The sequence below is a fragment of the Lupinus angustifolius genome, chromosome LG20 (assembly GCF_001865875.1).
Source record: "Lupinus angustifolius cultivar Tanjil chromosome LG20, LupAngTanjil_v1.0, whole genome shotgun sequence".
Lineage (NCBI taxonomy): Eukaryota > Viridiplantae > Streptophyta > Magnoliopsida > Fabales > Fabaceae > Lupinus > Lupinus angustifolius.
In genome coordinates this window covers 649,712-671,968 of record NC_032028.1, presented here as the reverse complement: position 1 = coordinate 671,968, position 22,257 = coordinate 649,712, and the positions used below count along the sequence as shown (strand labels likewise).

The following is a 22,257-nucleotide window of genomic DNA, read 5'->3' as shown; positions in this document are numbered from 1 at the left end:
AGGCAGCAATAGGATGACCCAAAAAGAACCACTCATGCATTAGGATGACCCAAAAAAATAAAAACTCACGCACTCAAGTGCAGACTCATGTCCGAAAGTAGAAACCCTTGCACTAATTAATTAGAATCCTCCTAGGTATTATAGATGAAAAGTTTTTGTTTTTGTTTTTAATGATAGAAATATCATATAATTATATTTAGAAATGTCACATCATATTACTTTTTTTTCTTTTGATATACTAGTAATGAGGGGATCCTCACCCATTGAATATGAGTGGAAAATAGTTATTAATCGGTTTAAATATAGTAATTAATAACTCTTTCCAATTATGTCATCTTTTTGCCCCATCTTCAGACTACAGGGCCAAACAACTTCAAAGACATTATTAAGTTTTGTGCTTAAATTATGAAGAATTCCTTATTTTCATTGAGTTGTTATTACTCATTATTGTTCAAACATGAAAGCAAACAATTTAAAACTCAATGGAATCTATAGCAGAAATAATTGACAGTGGAATCATATTATTGTAACTCTGACAGTACCAGAAACAAAAATGTTTGAGTTGTACTTGTACACAACTCCTTACCAATGAAATTGTAGTAATTATTATTTATAGAATTGAAACACAAATAAGAAGATTGAAAAATATTAAATAAATAAAACACAAGGCTGGTCCTGCTTGAACAGGGTTATGTACAGCCATATCAAACGTTACAATTAAAATGACTATTATTAGTCATTAGTGCCACACAAAAAAAAGGCAATTTGTAGCATTCATGGGACCTAAATGCCTTCCTTGTACATAAAAGCTTGAAATCAAAAACATTCATAGCATTTTTAAACACGAGGATAAAAAAAAGGGATAGATGAACATATTACAGTTACTAATTAATGGAACCCTCCTCCAGTAGTTGTTGTAGCCTTGGCCAATTCTGGCGGTGGAGATGGCAGCAGGACTATGCATAATATGCCACTGGCTGCGGCTGCCACAGCACCCACTACGAATGCTGGCAAGTTACCACCACCAAAAGCATCATCCCATGGTCCACTGAGCACTGACACAATCATCTATATATACATACATGTGTACACACAATTAGTCATTAAATTCACACTACAAGATTTAAACATATCAAATGAAGCAATCAAGTGACAAAATATGAAATAAACTTAATTCTAACCTGAGGTATGACTATAGCAAGATTGAGAACTCCAAGAGATAACCCTGAATATATTGGACAAAAGCTTTTTAGTTTAAGATGACCTCTATCAATATTCAATAGACACCAATTTAATAGTGTTGCTTAATTGCTTAACTAAATGATTATGATTGTCTTACCTTGGCCAGCCCCTGTGGTGGTGGAAAAAATAGATGCCATAGCAAAGGGTATGCTGTAAGTAATCTGAACACATGTATAACAAAGACTGTTACTTTACTACTACTGTTATGTCTAACACATGCATAAAGTTCTTAAACTTTTTATTTGGCTTGTTATTGTTTGTATCCTTAATTAACTATCAAGTTTTAGCTGTTTTTTCTTTCTTTCAAAGGAAATGGATGAACTAAGAGAATAAAAGAAGTAGTTGATACTTTAAAAAGTTAAGTTTTGTATTATATGTTATATAGAAATATCAAATTATATTATATTTGCTATATCATTATATTTTATATAGATATATTAAATTATATTATTTTTTCCCTTTATTTTTGATATAGTTCTCACTTCATTAATGATTTATGCCAACACTTTAATTAGCAACTAGATTTACACATGTTACTGCAATGCATGAAGTATTCTTTTTAGAATATTTATTTGAACCTATAAGAATAAGAGGCATGCATAAATAAATATCGGTGAAGTAAAGTGGTTACCGCGAGAGGGATTCCGAGAAGCGAGAAAAGAGTGAAAGCGGCGGCGTTGATAGCGGCGGTAGGTGGCAGTGGATCGGCGTTTATATCACCGTCGGGGTAGTGTCGTGAATGTTGAGCCATCTTCGTAACTAACACCGTTATGGCTAAAGAAATAGCAAGCAAGAAGTTAACAATACCCCATAACCTCTTCACGCCCCCAACCACACGCGCTAATAACTCAACCCCAAGTGACGTCACTCCAAGAACTACTGAGTTTAACATTAACCCCAACGCACCCGCGCGCACTCCCTTATCGTACGCCTTTGAAGCTTTTCCATCTCCAACGCTTCCTCCGTACACTTCTTTCCCCATCCAATCAGTGTCGAATAATAAGAATGGAAACCAAGCAATCCAGTTAAGACACGTCACTAATAATAGGATCCACATCGGTTTCTTCAGTTCATGAAATGCACCTAATAATTCCCCAAAACATGGAACCGAAACATTTTCTTCTTCTTCTTCTAACTTCTTCTCATCACGAACAAATGCTCTTTCTTTCACGTAGAACAACGCAATAGTTGAGAGTGTAAGGAGAAGAATGATTGAAATGAAGAAGCAGCTTTTCAAATTTGCGCAGTAAATATCGCATGCTTTCGTCACAGTGAACGGGAATATCTTATGTAAGCCGCTGTATGAACCGGCGGCGTAACCTAGAACATTTCCGACGGCCATGAAGAACGAGAAGAACGCATTAGCGTTCCTCGTTTTCTTCTGGTCGCCGGCGGAGAGGTCAGCGAGTAGTGCTCTGCAAGGTCCCTGAAGCATGTTATTCGCCACGTCGAGGATCCAAAATCCAACGACGAAGATCGCGATAGCGCGGGGGCGTGATTGGCGAGCGAGGTCGTCGCCGGTGGCATGGCCTAGGTCAGCGGCGTAGCCAATGAGGAAAACAGCGACGGCGACAGCAAGAGCACCGGCGGCGATGAAAGGACGGCGACGTCCGAAGCGGGAGGTACAACGATCGGAGTGGTAACCGACGAAGGGCTGAACAAGCATACCGGAGATGGGGCCGCAGAGCCAGATGAAGGAGGACCATTTGTGAGGGATGCCAAGTAACTGAACATAAGGAGTGAGAAGAGAGAGTTGTAGGGCCCACCCGAATTGAACACCGGCGGCAATGGAAGCAACCGCGATTATCTTACGTAAAGGACTTGACTCAATTGGAACCGATGCCTCTACTTGAAGGGAAGGCTTAACAATGTTGTTGTTACTTTTCGAGGAGAAAGAATCCATTAGTGTGTTTCTTTGTGAATCAGTAATCAGTTATAATAGTTCTTAACATATATATATATATATAAAACTATCTCACTACATTTAAAGAGTTTAAATATATATATATTTGTTTCCTACAGCTATCTTTGCACTTGAAGCAATTCTGTCCGAGCCGGAAACATTTACAGGTATGTGAGGCTAACTCTTCCAGCAAACATTTTTTCCATCCACAAGTATACTATAGTTATTTGGATAAAGATTATGTATTACAATTGTACTCTTATATTAATTTAGAGTATTTTAAATCAATTTTTTCAATTAAAATTGTTTTATTTTATTTTTTGTGATTTTTTGTGTGTAATTATAAGTCTGATATTAATATAAATAGAAATGAGTATTATGTATTTAATCATGTTATCTTTCATAATAGTTCAATACAATTTTACTTACAAATTTTTCTTACAAAGATAATTTTGTAATGGGTTGGTGTAAAGTTGTTGCTAGACAATATAATATAATATTTTTACTAATCAAATAAGTTATTGTTGGTACTCAAAAATCTTCTATAATAAGAAGGGAATTCACTCAAAACTATATACCTTCAAATATGAGACATCCTATTTTTTTTATTTATGTTCCAACTTTCGGTGAATGTAATTAGAATAGTGTAGGTAAGGTCATGAGTGTGTTAAGGTAGTTAAGGTCTTATCCAATTAAGTACTGTGTTGTGGGGTAGGGTTCATTCTCATTCAATGCGATGATGTTTCCTAGTTTGTGACTTTTGTAGTAAATACAAGTTGTCTTCAAATACACTGATCTTTTATTTATTTATGTATTTAGTACTACATACATAAAGTGGTGGGAGACACTTAATATTTATTTACTAAACTTACCATGGATTTCATTCTCTTTGACTTTGCTTTTCACTACAAGCTTGTTTAAATGACCCCATCATTAGGAGATTCTTACAGATATTATGCCAACTAAAAGTTGGAGTCTAACAAATTAAAGGTGATTAATTGAACATTTTTAGGGAGAGATTCGAGGCTCTGGATATTGGCTAGATAATGAACATAGAGATGGAGATGCATTCAATTCAACTCAATTTATTTATAGGATAATTTTTGACGCTAGATTTTCTCATGCTGGAAAGTCCATTACTTAAATTTGAGGTAAATATGAATTGGTGAGATATAAATATTTTTTATTTAAAAATAATTTAAATTTTATACTCGTAAATGTTTTTGAAAACCATCTCCATTCAATACTAACCCCTCTAGTAGATCCATTATTGTAGTTATATATGTTTAAGTTGCATGAGATCATACCATTAACAATAATGTTTTTTAATGATAAACTATAATAATCTTTTAGTATTAGATTGTAAGTTTCAGTAATTGCCTTTATAAAAACATGATAAGCTCCACTACTTACGGACACAACTATCCATGAGACATGTTGGGATTAATGTTAACAAGATCAAAATATGCTTGCAAATAAAAACACAGATTATTTGAATTACTACTAGTTTGTTTGTGTTTGTTTACTTTTCTTAGCCTAGGTACCAAAGGAACTTCTCGGAAGCTCCTCAATCTTTTATAAGTGAAAAATACTTACGAATTATTTTTTATCTAGTAATGAAAAATTTTATTAATCAAGAGAAATCAAAATTAGGAGAATAAGTGGTACTCCTATCCATATAATCTCTAAATAAACAAAGAGAAAGACAATTTGAAGGGTGTCTCACCCAATCAACAAAAGAATAAGAGAAACAAGAAAATCGAGCATTGAGAATACTCCAAAAATTTAGAAAGGTAAGCTTCATCACATCATCTAGGGTAAACCTCATACTATAAAAAATGATTGTATTCCTAATGTGCAAAATGGTCGAAATAGTGACAAACCAGAAAACCGAGACTTATGAACTCTTGTCTCAAGGTTTGGGTATAAAATATGTTGTTTCACTTGTGGTTTACCATTCTTTCCATACTCGATAACAAACGAACTCCTTAATATAGTTGGAGACTCTCGGATGATTACATACGCGTCTAAAAAAATGTATGCCTTACTTCCAAAAATAAAAAAGTGCATGTCATCCAATTTATTTAATATAAACAATAAATAAAAAAATGGTTGTGGAAGCTTCTCACATACTACTACATTGTGATGAAAAGAAAAAATTAAAGAGAAAATGAATCAGATTCGTATAAGAAACACTACTAGGAGGAGTAAAGGGGAAAATGAACTGGTGGGCCCAACTGTGTAAAAGCAGAACGACGACGTATTAATGACGATTCGTGATTAAGAAAAAAAAACAGATTTGTGTTTAACAGTCATAATTTGCTTCCATCAAAGGTGTTTATTAAGTAATTCATGTTCACATGGCATGAATAAAAAGATCCTTAATGTATGAAGGTGCATGCTTCTGTTTAACGTGGATTAGCAGGGTGCTAGTAATAATTAATTAAGGACGTTAATTATGAAAATAACTCCAATATTGGTCGGTGAAATAAGGACCGTCCTACGGAGTGCCATAGGTGTAGGACACATGACTTATAACAAATTTTGTTTGCTTACTTGATTAATCTTACATCACTAGTCATGATACAAAACTTACTATACAAGTTCACACTTACTTTTATTCTCAATTTTAATTTTATTGTACTAATTTTATTTCTCATTCACAAAATAATCTAAATAAATGATGCATGATATAATAATAAGCATTGTTATGTCCTTCTACTAATCCTCCTACTCACAAAAAAATGACATATGTCACTTGATCCAATCATTAATAATTAAAGTGTATAATATTGTGACACATATCATCTTATTGTGAATAGGAGGATATATCATTTTCCTATAATGACCATTTATGGCATGTATTGATATATGAGAAAATATAGAATCTTTTTTATGGGCTCGCTCTTACCAAGGCCCACTAGCTAGATGTTTGGATAATTAATTATGCCCTCTTCACCTTGTTCATCGGCTATCATCACTTGGTTGATGATTCTTTAATGTGGCACATGAAGTTCGTAATGAAAGTTACTTAATTTTGGTTTGTTCATACAACCTATTATTTTTTGGTTTCTCATATGTATCCTCGCATTGGAGGCAATCATGTCCGAGCCGGAAACATCCATAGATATGTGAGGCTAACTCTTCCAACAGATATTTTTTTCATCTATAAAACTCAAATCCAAGACCTTGCTTAAGGGGAATCAACACTTGTTGGTCCATACAAGCTAATATGACTCTGACTGCATGTGCATTTGCCCATAATTTTGGGATTAGGGTAAACCTAATATGGGCCTTATGGTGGTTGAAAATTATGGCAATGGGGTGATTGAGACCAAATCTATTGCCTAATATTTTGTCTATTTTATATGTTAAAATATTGTCTAGTATTTTTTGCAAATCACCATTAAAAAATGAAGATAAGGGAAAATGTATGAGAAACAACCACATAACTCGAAAATGATTGATGTTTAACTCACCTACAAAGAGATATTATTAATAATAATGAGGAGAAAAATAATAATACAAAAAAAGGAAAGAAACATTTGGATTGAAATGTGAGTAGAAGTAGCAACTAATAACTAAAGAGAAGAGATAAAAGAAAAGAGGGTATAGAGAAAGGTTTAGTTAGAGCTTCATTTGTTACAATATGAATCACATTCATTGATTTGAGACAAGTAACAAAGCAATGCCTCTAATCATGAAGAACAACATTAACAACAACAACAATGTCACTTCAACTTGTTTGTTTTCTGTTCCCACACTGTTCCTCCTCTTCACACTTCTCTCTATTCTCTCCATCACTTTCTTCTTCCCTTTCTCCATCTCAAACCCTTCTTTCTCTCTTCCTTCTTCTTCATCTTCATTCATCAATGTCTATGTCACCGACCTACCCAGATCCCTCAACTACGACCTCCTCCACCGTTATTGGTCCTTCAACTCCGATTCACGTCTCGGCAGTGACGCAGACCTTGAAATTCGATCCACCCACATTTCCAAAACCCTAGAATTCCCACCTTACCCTCAGAACCCATTGATCAAGCAGTACAGTGCGGAGTACTGGATCATGGGGGATCTTATGACTCCACACGAGATGCGAACTGGGTCGATTGCAAAACGTGTTTTTGATGCTCGTGATGCAGATGTGGTGTTTGTTCCATTCTTTGCTACTCTCAGTGCTGAATTGCAATTGGCTATGGCCAAAGGGGTGTTCAGGAAGAAGGTTGGGAATGATGATTACTTGAGGCAGAGGGAGGTTATGGATTTTGTGACCAATACTGAGGCTTGGAAACGTTCTGGTGGCAGAGATCATGTGTTTGTGCTCACTGGTACACATATTCTTTGATTCATTGCTATTCAGTTTTTTATTTGTTATTTCGTTAAGCTTAGTTTATCTATTTGTCTCATTCTATGTGCTTGTAAATGTGAATTTGTATGATTGTATCATTAAATTGTGATTTAATGATTCTGTGAATGCTCTGTGCTAAGTGAAACTGTATTGGTTTTATTATTTGTTGCATGCTTGTGAGTAATATGGATTAGGAGGAATAACATGTACTATCTCACAAAGTGTGCTACAACTATGCCATAATTCTCATTAAGAAGCACCATCTCTCATTACTTATTATTGTATACTAAAATTGATTGGCCAGTCAAAATTCATGGCATGGGGTTGTGACACACTTTGCGAGACAACAAATGTGGTCCCAGATTGAGAAGGAAGAAAAAGTTTAAGGAAAGAGTGTACATTGTGTTTTAACTAATTGAGGTATATGTTTGTTAGAAATTTGGAATATGGGTTATGTTACACTTCTCTAAATATTGTGTTTGCTTATAAATCCGATGCTCATGAGAAGTTTGATCTACATTGTATAGGAAGAGGTAGTCCTATTTTCTTGGCCTAATTTTTGACAAATTCTACCTATTTGGCTTTGATGCCTGGAGTATATGCTTTTCTTGAAAATTGATTGTGTTGACTGTGATGATGTTGGCAACATGGTGAAAATAGTGTTATTGCATATATGGAAATGCAAAAGTAGAAAACTCTGTGGTGTGCTGTTACCAGCTTATGATTTAGTCTTTGAATTGTCAGGTTATCTTAAAAACTGAAGCATTCTTTGGCAGACCCAGTCGCAATGTGGCATGTTAAAGATGAAATTGCCCCAGCTATTCTCCTTGTCGTGGATTTTGGTGGTTGGTACAGACAGGACTCTAAGTCGTCCAACTGTACCTCGTCTGAAATGATTCAACACACCCAAGTTTCTGTACTTAAAGATGTGATCATTCCATACACGCATCTACTTCCCAGGTTGCACTTGTCAGAAAACCAGGAACGCCGTAGCCTCCTGTATTTCAAAGGAGCTAAACATAGGCACCGGGTCAGTATTTATTTTTGGACATTTGTCAAACTTTATTCTAGCATCTTCCAAGATTTATACTTGGATTATTCTAGCATCTTCCAGGAACTGTAGTTTGTTTTTTCTCATTGTACCTTTTTTGTGGCCTTTTCACGCCATACACCTCTGTAATGACCTAATTCAGCTGTGGATTTTTCTCCAAGTGTAAGCAGTTACCGTTTATTTGTCTGTCTAGTCATACAAGAGATGCCGACCCCTTGCATGTTGTAGAAGTCATACGAGAGATGTACAATTAAGCTGGTCTTTGCACTTAAGTTAATCAATATTTTTTCCATGCTTATTCTATTTTCAGGGAGGACTTGTCAGGGAGAAGTTATGGGATCTATTGATTAATAAGCCCGGAGTTATAATGGAGGAAGGCTTCCCTAATGCCACTGGGCGAGAGCAATCAATTAGAGGGATGAGGACATCTGAGTTTTGCCTGCACCCAGCTGGGGATACACCCACGTCATGCCGACTTTTTGATGCCATTCAAAGCCTTTGTATACCTGTTATTGTAAGTGACAACATTGAGCTCCCATTTGAAGGTATGGTGGATTATTCAGAATTTTCAGTCTTTGTGGCAGTTGGTGATGCACTGAAACCGGACTGGCTAGTTGATCATCTTCAAAAAATTTCAAAAGAGCAGAAAGACGAGTTCCGCCGAAGCATGGCTCGCGTGCAACCCATCTTTGTGTATGATAATGGTCACCCCGGTGGTATTGGACCGGTACCTTTGGATGGTGCAGTAAATCATATATGGAAGAAAGTTCACGACAAACTGCCCCTGATTAAAGAAGCCATAATTCGAGAGAAAAGAAAACCCACGGGTGTTTTGGCTCCACGCCGCTGTCATTGTACTTGAATTTAAATAGTTCTCTTTGCTTATTCTCTTGTTTGAAGATAAGTAGTACTTGAATTTGTCATCAGGTTCCATTTTGCACTATAGAGTATAATTTTAAAGGAGGGAGAGGTGGAGGAGTCTTTGCATACTCATGTAATTTGGTATGTGAAATAGTTGTCAATGTCCATGAGTAGTGTTACTTGGTGATACATTTGTACTTCTTTGTGCATCTGACTTGATATTTCATCTTGGTATATGAAATATGGATACATTTTTACTTCTTTCCTTCTGTGCCTTGCTGTTTATATCTAATTTTGTTTTTGGTACAATTGTATGGATGTCTTGCTGATTTATGGAATTATTTCCAGATAGATGCATGTTAACAACCTTAAGACAAATCAAGAAATCATAACTAAATAATGAAGCTGGTTATAAGCTGAAACTTAAATGGTGACCATTGTAACTGGTCAATGTGGTTTCTTGCTGCCTCCATTGGTAGTCCATATCGATTAATCATATTCGAGTTCATATCAAATTCACAAAGTTTTGATGCAAAAGAACATCTTCAACACCATCAGATCATACTGATGAGTAATATTTATATTGGAACTACAACATTTACTCTCATTTGTAATCCCTCAATTGTTGTTTTTAAAATTATTAACACAATATATCACTTCCTGATGCATAGGCCATTATTATATTCGGTAATGATCAGAAAAAAAATCCACAATGGATGTGGATTTTTAATAAATATCAGACCACTATAAATACTATATACAGCCACTAGGGATTTTCTCTCCATGGGTGCCAAACAAAAGAAAAGTAAATTTATTAAAGCATACCCAACTAACTTTTTTAATCCATGGACCAAATCAAATTATACTATAGGTAACTTTTTTAAATAAATAAAAAAAGCTAACTTGATTGAGCTTATTTCTTATTGCAAAATAAAAAGTTTAAGTGGATTGAAATTTGGAGTTGAGTTTGCAAAATCCTAATTTTTAGAATTAAAAGTATATGGATTTGATTGCATATTTTAGTTTGAAAGGGAAGATGAATGAAGAGCTATGCACAAATGTAAATTGAATATAATGCAGTACACTTACAAAAGATGTAATGAGAAGGATATGGTACTTGAAGGAACCAAAAAGTAAGAAAACTTATAGTTAAAGAAAGTCATAAATAATCCCATTCTGTCTTGTTTACTACCTAGGACCAGATAACTCAACTGCATGTAAATTTTCAGTTGAGTCAACAATCCAATCAGAATTGGGATGAGGGGCCAGCTCCACTTCCTGCCTGAGAATTTCCACTTTTTGCCACTCATCCCATCTTTCTGCCAACCCATCTCCTTCAAGCATTCTCACCACTTCTGACATCTTCGGTCGCTCCATCGGGGAACCTTGTGTGCACAGTAGTGCAACCTGGATTAACTGTTCTACCTCTGCTTCTATATAATTGTTATGTAGATCTGGATCAACCAACATTTCAAGCTTTTTCTCTTTCAGCAGTCCTTTAACCTATTAATATTTTCATATGTATCAGATTTGGACATAACATTACTTAAAAAGGCTACTCAACGCAAAATATGTTCCAGGCGCCTTCCCTTAACTATTTATGACCACAATGATCCTCCCTAAGTCAACATAATATGTAATATTGTAAGGAAAGAATATGTTGCTTGGAACTTAACTGCAAAGGCAAACTATAATAACAAAAACACAAGGATGTGCACTAGAAATAAACATACCCAATCAAGCAGCATAACATCATCGTCGTTGGCAAGCCGAGCAAGGTCAAAAGCTCTTTGTCCAGTGATCAGCTCCAGAAGCATGATACCATAACCAAAAACGTCAGTTTTCTCTGAAGATTTACCAGTAGATAGGTACTCTGGAGCTATGTGCCCAATTGTGCCTCGTACAGCAGTTGTCACATGGGTGTCCTTATAATCCATTAGTTTTGCCAATCCAAAATCCCCGACAACAGCCTCGAACTCCTCATCCAACAGTATGTTTGCAGCTTTCACATCTCGATGAATAATCTTTGGATCACAATGATCATGCAAATATGAAAGACCCCTTGCTGACCCCAAAGCTATTCTTTTCCTTGTTGGCCAATCTAGGGGTTCTTGATGTGGAGGACGCTCTATGATGATGTAAAAACAAACTCGTAAGACAATAGTAAATAATTGAAAGATCATGTTTAGCATATAATCAGTATAGCTAGGTGACTACTGCTAGTTAACTTGTAGTTTAACCTAAGCTCATTTCACTTAGAACGTGACACTACACACACTGAGGTTTCCACTGTAAGCAAGTGTTAAAAAGCTAATACAGTTTACATTAATCAGCTTGGTTTTATTTTCTACCTTTTCTCTCTTTGGTCAACCATGGGAAATTTGGAATACACTTTCCCTGAGTAACTGGATAAAATTCAAGCAAAAGATTTACCTCTTAAGCATGAGGCAACACTTCCATTGGCCATGTAGGGATAAACAAGTAGCCGTTCTGTTGGTGTCATACAAAACCCACGTAAACGGAGGAGATTCCTGTGCACGGCCATGCTGATCATCTCTACTTCGGTCTGAAACTGAAGCTCCCCACCAGGTGTGCGCTCCTCTTTCAATCTTTTCACAGCAACTAATGAACCATCAGCCAAGCGTCCTTTGTACACCTTACCAAAGCCTCCTCTCCCAAGAATGTTCTTATTGCTGAAAGTATCTGTTGCAACTTGCAGTTCTCGTAGTGAGAACCTCTTAAGCTGCCCAAGATGGACTTCAGGATCCTCTTCAGCTGCAAATATAAGTAAGAAAGTCAAATTAACGAGTTCAACCAATGTAGAAGTCATTCAACTAGGATTTCTCACCAGGAACGTCAAAGAAAAATTCTTGAGGTTTCCTCCGACGCCACCATGCAAATGCAATTGCAGGTGCAGCAAATAATAGAGCAGCGCCTGCAGCGACTCCTCCAGCTATTGCCCCGGTATCACTATTACCTCCTGCAATTACATATAGTAATATGGAACATCAGTGTTTATTTTATCTTTTTTTGGTGAATTTATTTTATCTTATTGACACAAATAAATACCATGTAGCACAAAAAGCACTTGAACCGGTTAGAAGAAATAGCAGAATAATGATTTCTAGTCCCAAGTGGGCCAATAGAGAATTTAATCTTCAAAACATAACAAGACAATGAACAGCGATGAAGGAAAACAAGCAACATGACTATGTAAAATAATATAAACTGCCTCACAGAAGACTGGAAGGGATCCTTCCAGAGTGAAAGCAGCATACTCAACTTAAAAATCAAATCATAAAAAATATAAAGGCTGATGAAACTAGTGACTATCCATTATAAAAATAAAAAATGAATAGCAGCTACTAGAGATATAACATGAGCTTTATGGTATAATCCAGGCTAAACAATAAAGTTCATAACTAGGGGCAATTGCAACAGAAGAAACGCCATATTCACCTAAAGTTAAAAAGTTCCATATCAATAAAAAGGAAGATCACCTGGGGCAGAAATCGGGGGTGGAGGGACAAATGGGGGAGGAGGAGAAAATGGAGGAGAGCCTGGACAAGGGTGGCCAGTGACTGGTCCACATAGAGCCAAATTGTTGGCAAAACTGAAAGCAGAAAGGTAGCCTGTTTAGAATTTTTTTACAAATCAGAACCAAAGGATTGAAGAATATAGCTAAAAGTTCAGTGCCAAACCTGATAGGGGTGAATAATGAGAAGGAGCCATTATCAGGAACCACACCTGATAGACGGTTATTGGACAAGTCCCTACATTTAAGGAATAAATTCAGAGCAAAATACTAGCAGTGCATATACAAATATATATATATACAAAGAAGCGGCAATTTTGAGATAAAGTTGCACTTACAGAACTTGGAGAGATGAAATATTAGTCAGCGGCATGGGTATAGAACCTGACAGGCTATTGTTGTTAAGCCGACTATCCTTAGACAGACATACCAGGGAAACAGTATTAATATCTATCATGATACTCAAAAAACAAGAAGTAGAGATTTACAGGCACCAAAGCAAACCTTTACCCTTCCACAGAAAAGTGATGGTTATTTAAATCAAGGAAACATTGGTATCCATTTCCTTTGAGGTTCATTGACTTCATTCTTTTTGTTTATTTATTTATTTATTATTTTGAAATAATCGTGTAAATAATGGAAGAAAACAATTTATCCGCCAGTAGGTAGGCATAAATGAAGCCAATTTAAGTGTTTAAGTTGCAGTCAAAAATGAAAGTCACTACCAAGATAAGTCATAATGGGATGTTAGAAGAGGAAAAGGAAACCCAATTGGAGGAAAGTGATTTTTGGGTGCAAAACATGAGAAAAATGGAAGAGCCCTGGTTTCCATTGATGATAAATTTTCTCTCAGGACTGCTGCATATGTAAAAACATGTTCTTTCTGATTGATTAACTTTTAACTACCAAACCACAAGTGATAAAGCAGATTTCAAGATTTTTATTCTGTTTAGAATCCAAAGAATTCACGTAAACCTGGTACTCTTCCTGGATGCAACCCTCTTCAAAGTTGACTTCAAACTTCTAATTGAAGTTTTTTTCTTCTTATTTAAAAACATTTGGTCTTAATAACACACTTCAGAGCATATTTACTTTCTCATGCATGCCAACAGAAACTATATATAATAGAAAGTAGGTATCTTGAAAAATAATGGAGTTTAGCACAACAAAATATTTCTTAAGAATGTTGGCAGAATAGATATACAATAAATCATCCCAACAATAAGTGTACTCACAGGAAACGCAATTTTGAAAGCTTGCCCAATGAATCTGGGATAGGGCCAGTGAAAGTGTTTAGGTACAGATCCAAGCTCACCAAGTTAGTAAGATTCCCCAGGTCACTTGGAATAGGGCCAGTGATGTTATTGCTGTAAAGTTCCCTATAATGTAAAATAATTTACATCAATATATGAAGACATAGAATATCTGAATCAATATTTAGCAAAATCAGCATCCGGCAGAAATTATATAAAATTTCATGAAAATTCCATTAGTGAAATCAGTAATTGATAAAACAAGAAAACTGAATCAACAATAATAACTTCATTAACCAAAGCATACAAAAATTAAATGATAAAAGGAAAAGGAGAATAGAAATATAAAAGTATCAAGGCATAAAACATACAGATACTGCAAATTCTTGAGCTGACCAAGCTGTGGAACAAGTTGACCAGATAAAGCAGCATTTCCCAGATCACTAACAACACACCAAAGGAAAGCAAACAGAAACGAACATTAGAAAAGTTATCCTCTGAGAATACGCTGAATGGAATTTCACATACAAAATGTGACAGATATCAAAGAACAAGCAGCTTACACTCTTATGACACTGTTCTCATTGTCACATGTTACATGAAACCATGTACAGGGATTAACAAGTGTAGGATCCCAACTTTGCAAAACATTGTTAGGGTCCTGTAAATTTGTCCTCAGGCTATGTAAAGCATCACCTGTTTCAAATCATAAGAATAAATTATCAGGTCCGAGAAATATCACAATTCGGTTGAGTACCAGATCTACACCAATGATTATCTCCACTTGTGAAGTTGCAAGACATAGTTGCTAGACATTGCAGCAAAGAAAAATATTGTATCATATTGATTGAAGCAGTACACTTCATGAAAAGAAAAAAAGAAAAAAAATCAGTGCATCTAGTAGATTGGGATTAATGAATAAAGATTTCAGTGCAATTTCATGATTACACTGTTACCTTCCCACAAATGAGAAATCGTTCATTACATCCTTTGAATTGTTAAAACTAGAAAGCATTGTCATCATAAGGTACTACATAAGTAAAGTGGTGAAAAGCTTCAAAGGACTTGTTATACAAAAACGAATAAGGATTCAATTTAATCAGTTCAAGCAACACCTTTTCAATAATCCACAAGAAAATTGTAATAGAGCAACACACGTGGGCAAATACACAAACCTCTCATAGAACTAGCAGATTAAAGGAACCCATTTACCGAACTCAGCAAAATCAAAGAAGCAACAACCAAAACCGCAAACAAGTTTCAAAATTGTTTAACAAAACAGAAAGAGAAAGAGAAAAGGGAAGCAATAAATGAATAAGAAATGCAATTGAAATTTGATACAAACCTTCCATGTTAGCAGAGATGAAGCATAGTGGATGAAATAATAAGATAGAGAAGATGAAAACTAAAGCCCAGAACTTTCTGTCCATATCTGATTATGTAGCTAACCTCAGATCCAAACAATAATTCAAACTCCAATACAAGCTCATCACAGAAACCCCACTCCTCCTTCTTCAAAACCACTAACACAAAGAACTCAAATAACCCAAAACCCTAACTCCCAATTACCACCCGATCTCAACAAAATACACCACCTTTGGAAGAACCCAGAAACCGAAACCCTAACAAAAATCAAACTTTATTTACTGAAAATTGATTAAAGTTAAAAGAAGAGAAATGGGTATTTCAGTTTGTGGTGAAGTGAAGAAGACAGAGATACAATGGTTCTATTTCTTTCTTTGTCTAAGAACTGTTGTTAATATTGTTGTTGTTGTTAATTGTTATCTTTTTGTTGAGTGAGGCGTGCAGTGAGAGAATAAGAGAGTGGGGTACCTGCCCGAAACGGTGCTGACCGTTGCCCCAACGCAGTCAAAAACGCTTTTGGGGAAAGTGACGTGACCGCACTCCTTACATCAAACCACAAAACCCCGTTTTTAGTTAGTCAAAATTCCTCTCGCACTTATCTCTCTTTTCTGTCTCGTGCCTCTATTTTTTATTTATTAAAAGTAAATTACATTAATAAGTTTTAATACAATTATACAAATCATTTTTCATTTTTTAAAACTACACAATTTATCTTTAATTATATATATATTATTGATTATTTTGACTACTCTTATATAAAAATAAATGTAATCTTTTAAATAAAAAAGATAACAAGTATTAGAAAGATAAATTCAAATGGTATAAGAGTCAATGTCTAATTGATTCATTACAAACTGACCAGTAGTTCCAATGAGTAACTTAAATCACTTTTATATTATATTATAGTTAACCAAAATAATGAACACATAAACTCTTACGATATCTAGATGTGTCTTCTCAAAATATCATATTTTATTTCACTCAATTACGTTCATCATCATTTTTTGTTTAATAAATTATATTTATCTCTCCTATAAAAGTAGTCAGTGTAGTAAGTACATATAATTATGAGTGATTTGCATATGTTTAAAAAATGATGGGTAGTTTATGGAATTTCAGTAAAACTTAGTGTGTGTCAATATAATTTATTATTTATTAATTAATTCAGTAATCATCTATTTTAGCCTCCAAATTTTTTGTGTGTTAAATGTAGTTAAGTTAATTTTTTATATTATTTTTAGAATATGCATTGTTGGTATAAAAAACCTTGCATAATTTACCATTCATTTAAATATTTTATGTAATAGTTAATTTTGATTAAATATAAATAATGTTACAATAATAGTGTATAAAATTCATACATAATTAATGTGAATATTTTTCTCTTATTTTTATGAGATACTTTAGCCCTATCAATAATTATTTTAATTTATATTTGTGATATTTTAAGTACTAATTTTTTTTTTAGGGATGAAATAAACTAAGTGTTGACTCTAATTAATTTAGTGTTTTGAGTAAGTATTTATTAATCAAATTTCTTAACACTCTAAGCTAATTATATTTTACTATTAAATATTTAATATTTTAATAAGTAATAAATTTAATGTTAACTATTTAGAATTTTATATTCTACCATTGAGACTAAAATACTGGTTAATGTTGTAAAGTGGCATAAGGGAATTGAAAAGAGTTTAAGCATGTGATTAAAAAAATGATGAGTGATCTAAAATCAAACCAGAGAAAATCCCTTCATCAATTAATTAATAGTTCTACTAATATTAAGTATTAAAGTTAACAATATGATAAAATAATTGGAAAAAATTACAATAGATTTTTAACTGATTCGTTTAAACGGTTTATTTTGATTATATTTATAAAAAATCAATTAAAGATTATTGTTGAACCTCTTGTTGGTAAGTTGTTTTTTATTTAAAGAAATAAAAAGGAACTAGTCAGGTAAATAAAAGGTATTGATTTAATTTTTTTATAATAGGTGTTTGAAGTTTTTGTAGCATAAAGTTTATGCCATAAGCCATTCAAAAACGTGTGCGCCAAAATTATAAACCAATGAGAGAAAAATTATATACGTCGATAGTATATAAGTTTTATAAATATTATTGTATTATTCATCACTCTTATATAATAATTATATCTAAACTTTTATACTAATGGTAAATAGATATCCCACTTTAAACTAATTTGCATCAATATAATAGTAACTAGTAAGAATAATGGTACACCTTCAGGCACATAAAAACCTCTTCATCATTTATTATATAAAGTAAATATTCAATGTAAAAATAAATGTTCTATTTTCTTCGAGTCTAAAAAACATTAAATATTTTTAATGTTATGGAAAAAGGAAGATTTTTAAGATGATGTATTAGGGTGATTCCGCTTTGTTATAATAATTTAGTGAGTCTATATCATAAATTTATTTATATTCATGGATACTATATATATATACGTAAAAGTGAAATTGGGGTGATTCGCTTTATATAAAAACTGGTAATAACAAACTCTATTAATTTACAGAAATCATATATATAGCATCAATTAATTGAACCACCATATAAATTAAGAGTTTAAAATCTATGCATTGAAAGTGTAAAGTTTTTTACACTGTCAACAAATTATCCACTATTGATTTGTATTACTTTTGTTTAAGAGTCAATGATAATTAATAAATCAATGGTAGATGATTGACTGACAGTCTAAAAAACATTTACACTGTCAGTGTATACCTATTAAATCCATAAATTAAAAGAGATTAGGTTATTATTATGGTTTCTATAACTAGGGGTGTTTTCATTTGTCAAAGGAAAAAGCCATGGAGAATGAAGTACCTAAATTGGTATTGTTCATGAAATAGAGCCTCTCTTTATTTTCATTCTTAAATAAAAGAGACCAATCTTATGTATGATTATGCATCTCTTTTTTAGGCATAATCAATTAGTATGATTTTTTGGGCTAGAAAATGAACTACACGTTTGGATGAAATAAGGTATTCATTAGAAAAATGGGTAAGGATGCAAGTAGTTTTCGCCTATGAATTTCGGATTTTGTGGGTCCATGTATTCTTGCCATATTTGTATGATTTTAAAATGTATACTTTATGAAATTAAGCACACAGAAAATGTATATTTTAATGAATAATACTTTTATATAAATGTTTTTTGGGTAGGATGTTGTTATAAGAATTGGTATTAGTATTAATATATTGACGGCAAACACATTAGACAACTCTCTTTCTTATAAGACAATGCACTTATTGGGAAGAGAATGTAGATCATTTGTCTTTAATAGTGTCTCATTCTCTATCTTAAGTCAATCATATATTAACATGTGGATAAATTAAAAAATTTAGAAGCAAAAAGTTATAAAATAAAAAACAATGATTGACTTGGGAGATAATGCCATTTGAAATAAACCATTTAAGATATGTTATCTTTATCCAATTTTTTTTAACAGAGATAATTCCATTTGAAAGAAAGACAAATAATTAAAGCAAGAAATATAGAGCCATTTATACAAAACATGCTATGAATAAACAAAAGGAGACCATGTGTCACTATTCTTTTTTAGAGATGTATACTAAAGTTTTGTGTGCTGTTAAGTATAATTTGTCAAGGGTTATTATCTTCATGTGGTTTTATACGAGGATATGTTTGTTTAGTAGTATAAGGTTTTGTCAGATCCTTAGGATGATTAAAATATCAAGAGTTCAATTTTTATGAGCAACATTTGTTGGAGAGACAATCACACATCTCAAAAAGATTAGTTTCTAACCCAAAAGGGTGAGAAATACCCTTGGTAGTATAAACAAACATATCATATATATATATGGATGACAATGAAAATCGAACTCGTTGGTAACCGTCCGAACCTAATCTGAATTTAACGGAGAAAACTCGATGTGATTGGATTCAGGTTTTACCAGAGTTCAATTTACAAGTTCGGGTTTAGTATAGTTTATGTTCTGCTCAAACTCATTCTGAACCCGATTAATATATGTAAAATTATAAAATTAGAGATAAATACATATATAAAACCTACATAAATATATACATATATATAACCTATATATACATACATGTTTTTGGGTGAATTCCTATCAAGCTTGGGTTACACGAAACCTAACGGATTTCTGAAATGATAGCATTTTTTCAACCTCACTTAATTTATTTATATATATATATATATATGCAATTCCATACATGTTTACCCCATACACCTCCACTATTTTTTTTTTCATTTCTGATGTTGGAAGCAGTGAACAAAAATTATATTAATGCATGATAAAACATAATGTATACTTCCTTTTTCTTTTGGATACTGTAGATACTACACATACTGTTCTAGCATTCTTTATCTTAATAAAAAAATGTTTAAACATTGGAGTATGGCACCATTTTTCTTTATCACAAATGTCAATTTGTCACCCACATAAGTAATAGTTTTGGTGCAAAAAACACTGTATTCTTTCAGCCATATTATCCTTTATTCTTCAATGTTGACCATAATTGAGGGCCTAAATGGTGGAAGATAGAGTTTCTGTATGCTTTTCTAATCTTTTATTCTAAAAAATTGGCCACAAAAGCCTTCCTTTTTGGCACCACTTCCTAGAGATAAATGATTTCGATTTTGTGATCTTTTAATCTCTATGTAGAGGAAGAGGTGGTACTATACTTATATGATTCAAAGTCTCAACTCTCATAGTGCATGATGAGACTTGTGATACATACAATGCATTCACCTTTGCTATTTTTGTATTTTTCTTTTTCCAAATTCTATTGTTTATAATTTTCACATATTGTTTCTACAATTTAATTAAAATATAGTGAGAAAAATGTATACACTATCAGTGTATGAGATTTATAAAATGTTACTGCATTGTCCACAATTAATATTTAATTATCATTGATCGTTTAAGAAGGTAATACAAATGAATTGATGAATGATGTAATGACTATATAAATATTTATATTGACTATGTATAAATATTGCAGTCTAAAATGTATTATAGTTTTTTACATTGTAGATTTATAAAATGTGTGCATAATTTTGTTAAAAACGTATTAATTCTATATCCATTTTAAAATTAAAAAAAAGGCACAAATCCATATTTTAAATAAAAAAGGTATTGATAATAAAACACATATAACTGGTTTATATCTGGTGCCTACAACCTAGATGACAAACACTAAGCCAAAAAATTGTGTGTGGTGTGAATAGATAGAAAGAGACATTTTGTTAGTTACATTATTATATTTATATGTACCAATCCACCTATCTGTCTAACACAATCCAATTCACTAATTTAGACTTTATGTAACAAATAATGTAAGTGTTTGATTTGGTAGAGAGGCTATCTCAGTCCCACGTGTGTGTGGGTTTTCATATTTTTGTGGCATAATAATTTGGATCCTCATGCAATGCAAATAAATAAATAATAAGAGTTTAAAATCTCATAATATAAAGTTTTTTATAATGTCAATATATCATTTATTATTAATTTGTGTTACTTTTCTTTGAGAGTCGATGATAATTAATAAACTAATGATAAATAATTTGTTGATACTTAAAAAAAACTTATACTATGAGGGTATCAAATAATAAATAATGTTATGTTGTATAGAAAGAACGAAGATGTCACAATCATCAGACATTTGTTCGAGGGGTCCCATGAAAAAGCCAATTGCCTTTTGAGGATGGACCAATATTCTAATTTACAAATATTTGGGCCTAACCCAACCTTTCTTTACCCTCACATGTGTCTATGCTTTCACTCTATTTGATGTTTATCTTTTTCTTGTTAATCTTATAATTTTTTTAATGAGAGAGTGTTTGAAAATGATATGCACCAAGTTTCATTTGTAATATCGGGTGTCGAGTGGAAAGGTCGTCGCTCAACGAATAAAAGTTACTTTAAAACTCCCTCTCTTCTTATTATCTACTCCTACATATAAACAAATAAATCAAATTACATAATTAATTTAACTATTACCTTTATATTTTGGTATAAATGTAAAAAACCAGAAGTTTCATTTTATTACCTTTATACAACGCTTTTACATATTTTTTTGGTATAACTAAATGTAACCCACCTCTTCTACCAAACAAAATTGCGAAAGATTTTTACATTTTAAATTAGATTAGTCACACTAATATATATGGCATAGTGTGCTATAAACATCTACCACTCCGGTCCTTAGCGTAACAAACTATGATATGATATATGTATATATATGAGGTAAAAAAGCTGAGTACATTCTATTTTATTCCCTCCCATTTAAAAATTCAAAAAGTTTTAATAACTATTTTATAAATTTATCATATTTAACATTCTTTGAGCTAACATAGTAAAAAATAAATCATATACAAATAAAGAACATAAACACGTCGGATCAAAATAAACCAAACCATAAAATATAGTAATTCTTTATCATGGTTCGATTTGCTTTATCGAAGGAACCATTAAGTTCACTTTAGTTTATTATTTAAAAATTTAGAAACTCTTTAAACTAAACCACATAATAAAGATCAAGAATAATATTGTATTATTGTTTAAATCTTTCAACAAAGTTTGTAACTTAAATTAATGTTCTTTATATTACTAAATTATTATATATGTTAATATGCTACCACCTACTCAACTGTTATGTAGATGTGTTATCTACCCATTGCTTTGATGATTTA

At 32.8% G+C, this 22,257-nt stretch overlaps 3 protein-coding genes across 5 annotated transcripts; 1 reads left to right on the top strand and 2 right to left on the bottom strand.

Moving 5' to 3' along the window:
* On the bottom strand, window positions 629-3,152 carry LOC109335200 (sucrose transport protein SUC8-like). Its single transcript, XM_019571313.1, has 4 exons — window positions 1,874-3,152; window positions 1,340-1,403; window positions 1,182-1,225; window positions 629-1,068 (listed from the first exon to the last, which is right to left on the bottom strand). The coding sequence occupies exons 1-4, from the start codon at window positions 3,143-3,145 to the stop codon at window positions 889-891; spliced, it is 1,560 nt and encodes a 519-aa protein (XP_019426858.1). The 5' UTR covers window positions 3,146-3,152; the 3' UTR covers window positions 629-888.
* LOC109335808 (somatic embryogenesis receptor kinase 2) lies at window positions 5,688-15,912 on the bottom strand. Of its 3 annotated transcripts, XM_019571996.1 has the most exons (14): window positions 15,539-15,912; window positions 14,757-14,889; window positions 14,565-14,636; window positions 14,176-14,319; window positions 13,445-13,451; window positions 13,279-13,382; window positions 13,107-13,178; window positions 12,906-13,018; window positions 12,254-12,385; window positions 11,839-12,180; window positions 11,139-11,533; window positions 10,598-10,908; window positions 8,678-8,686; window positions 5,688-5,700 (listed from the first exon to the last, which is right to left on the bottom strand). In XM_019571996.1, the coding sequence occupies exons 1-13, from the start codon at window positions 15,621-15,623 to the stop codon at window positions 8,683-8,685; spliced, it is 1,914 nt and encodes a 637-aa protein (XP_019427541.1). In that variant the 5' UTR covers window positions 15,624-15,912; the 3' UTR covers window positions 5,688-5,700; window positions 8,678-8,682. The 3 variants fall into 3 exon arrangements, with proteins under 3 accessions (XP_019427541.1, XP_019427540.1, XP_019427542.1); XM_019571995.1 differs by lacking the exons at window positions 5,688-5,700; window positions 8,678-8,686 and having other exon boundaries at window positions 10,443-10,908; XM_019571997.1 differs by lacking the exons at window positions 5,688-5,700; window positions 8,678-8,686; window positions 13,445-13,451 and having other exon boundaries at window positions 10,443-10,908; window positions 13,279-13,350; window positions 15,539-15,911.
* Window positions 6,775-9,624, top strand: LOC109335811 (probable arabinosyltransferase ARAD2). The gene is made up of 3 exons (XM_019572005.1): window positions 6,775-7,473; window positions 8,270-8,523; window positions 8,855-9,624. The coding sequence occupies exons 1-3, from the start codon at window positions 6,834-6,836 to the stop codon at window positions 9,404-9,406; spliced, it is 1,446 nt and encodes a 481-aa protein (XP_019427550.1). The 5' UTR covers window positions 6,775-6,833; the 3' UTR covers window positions 9,407-9,624.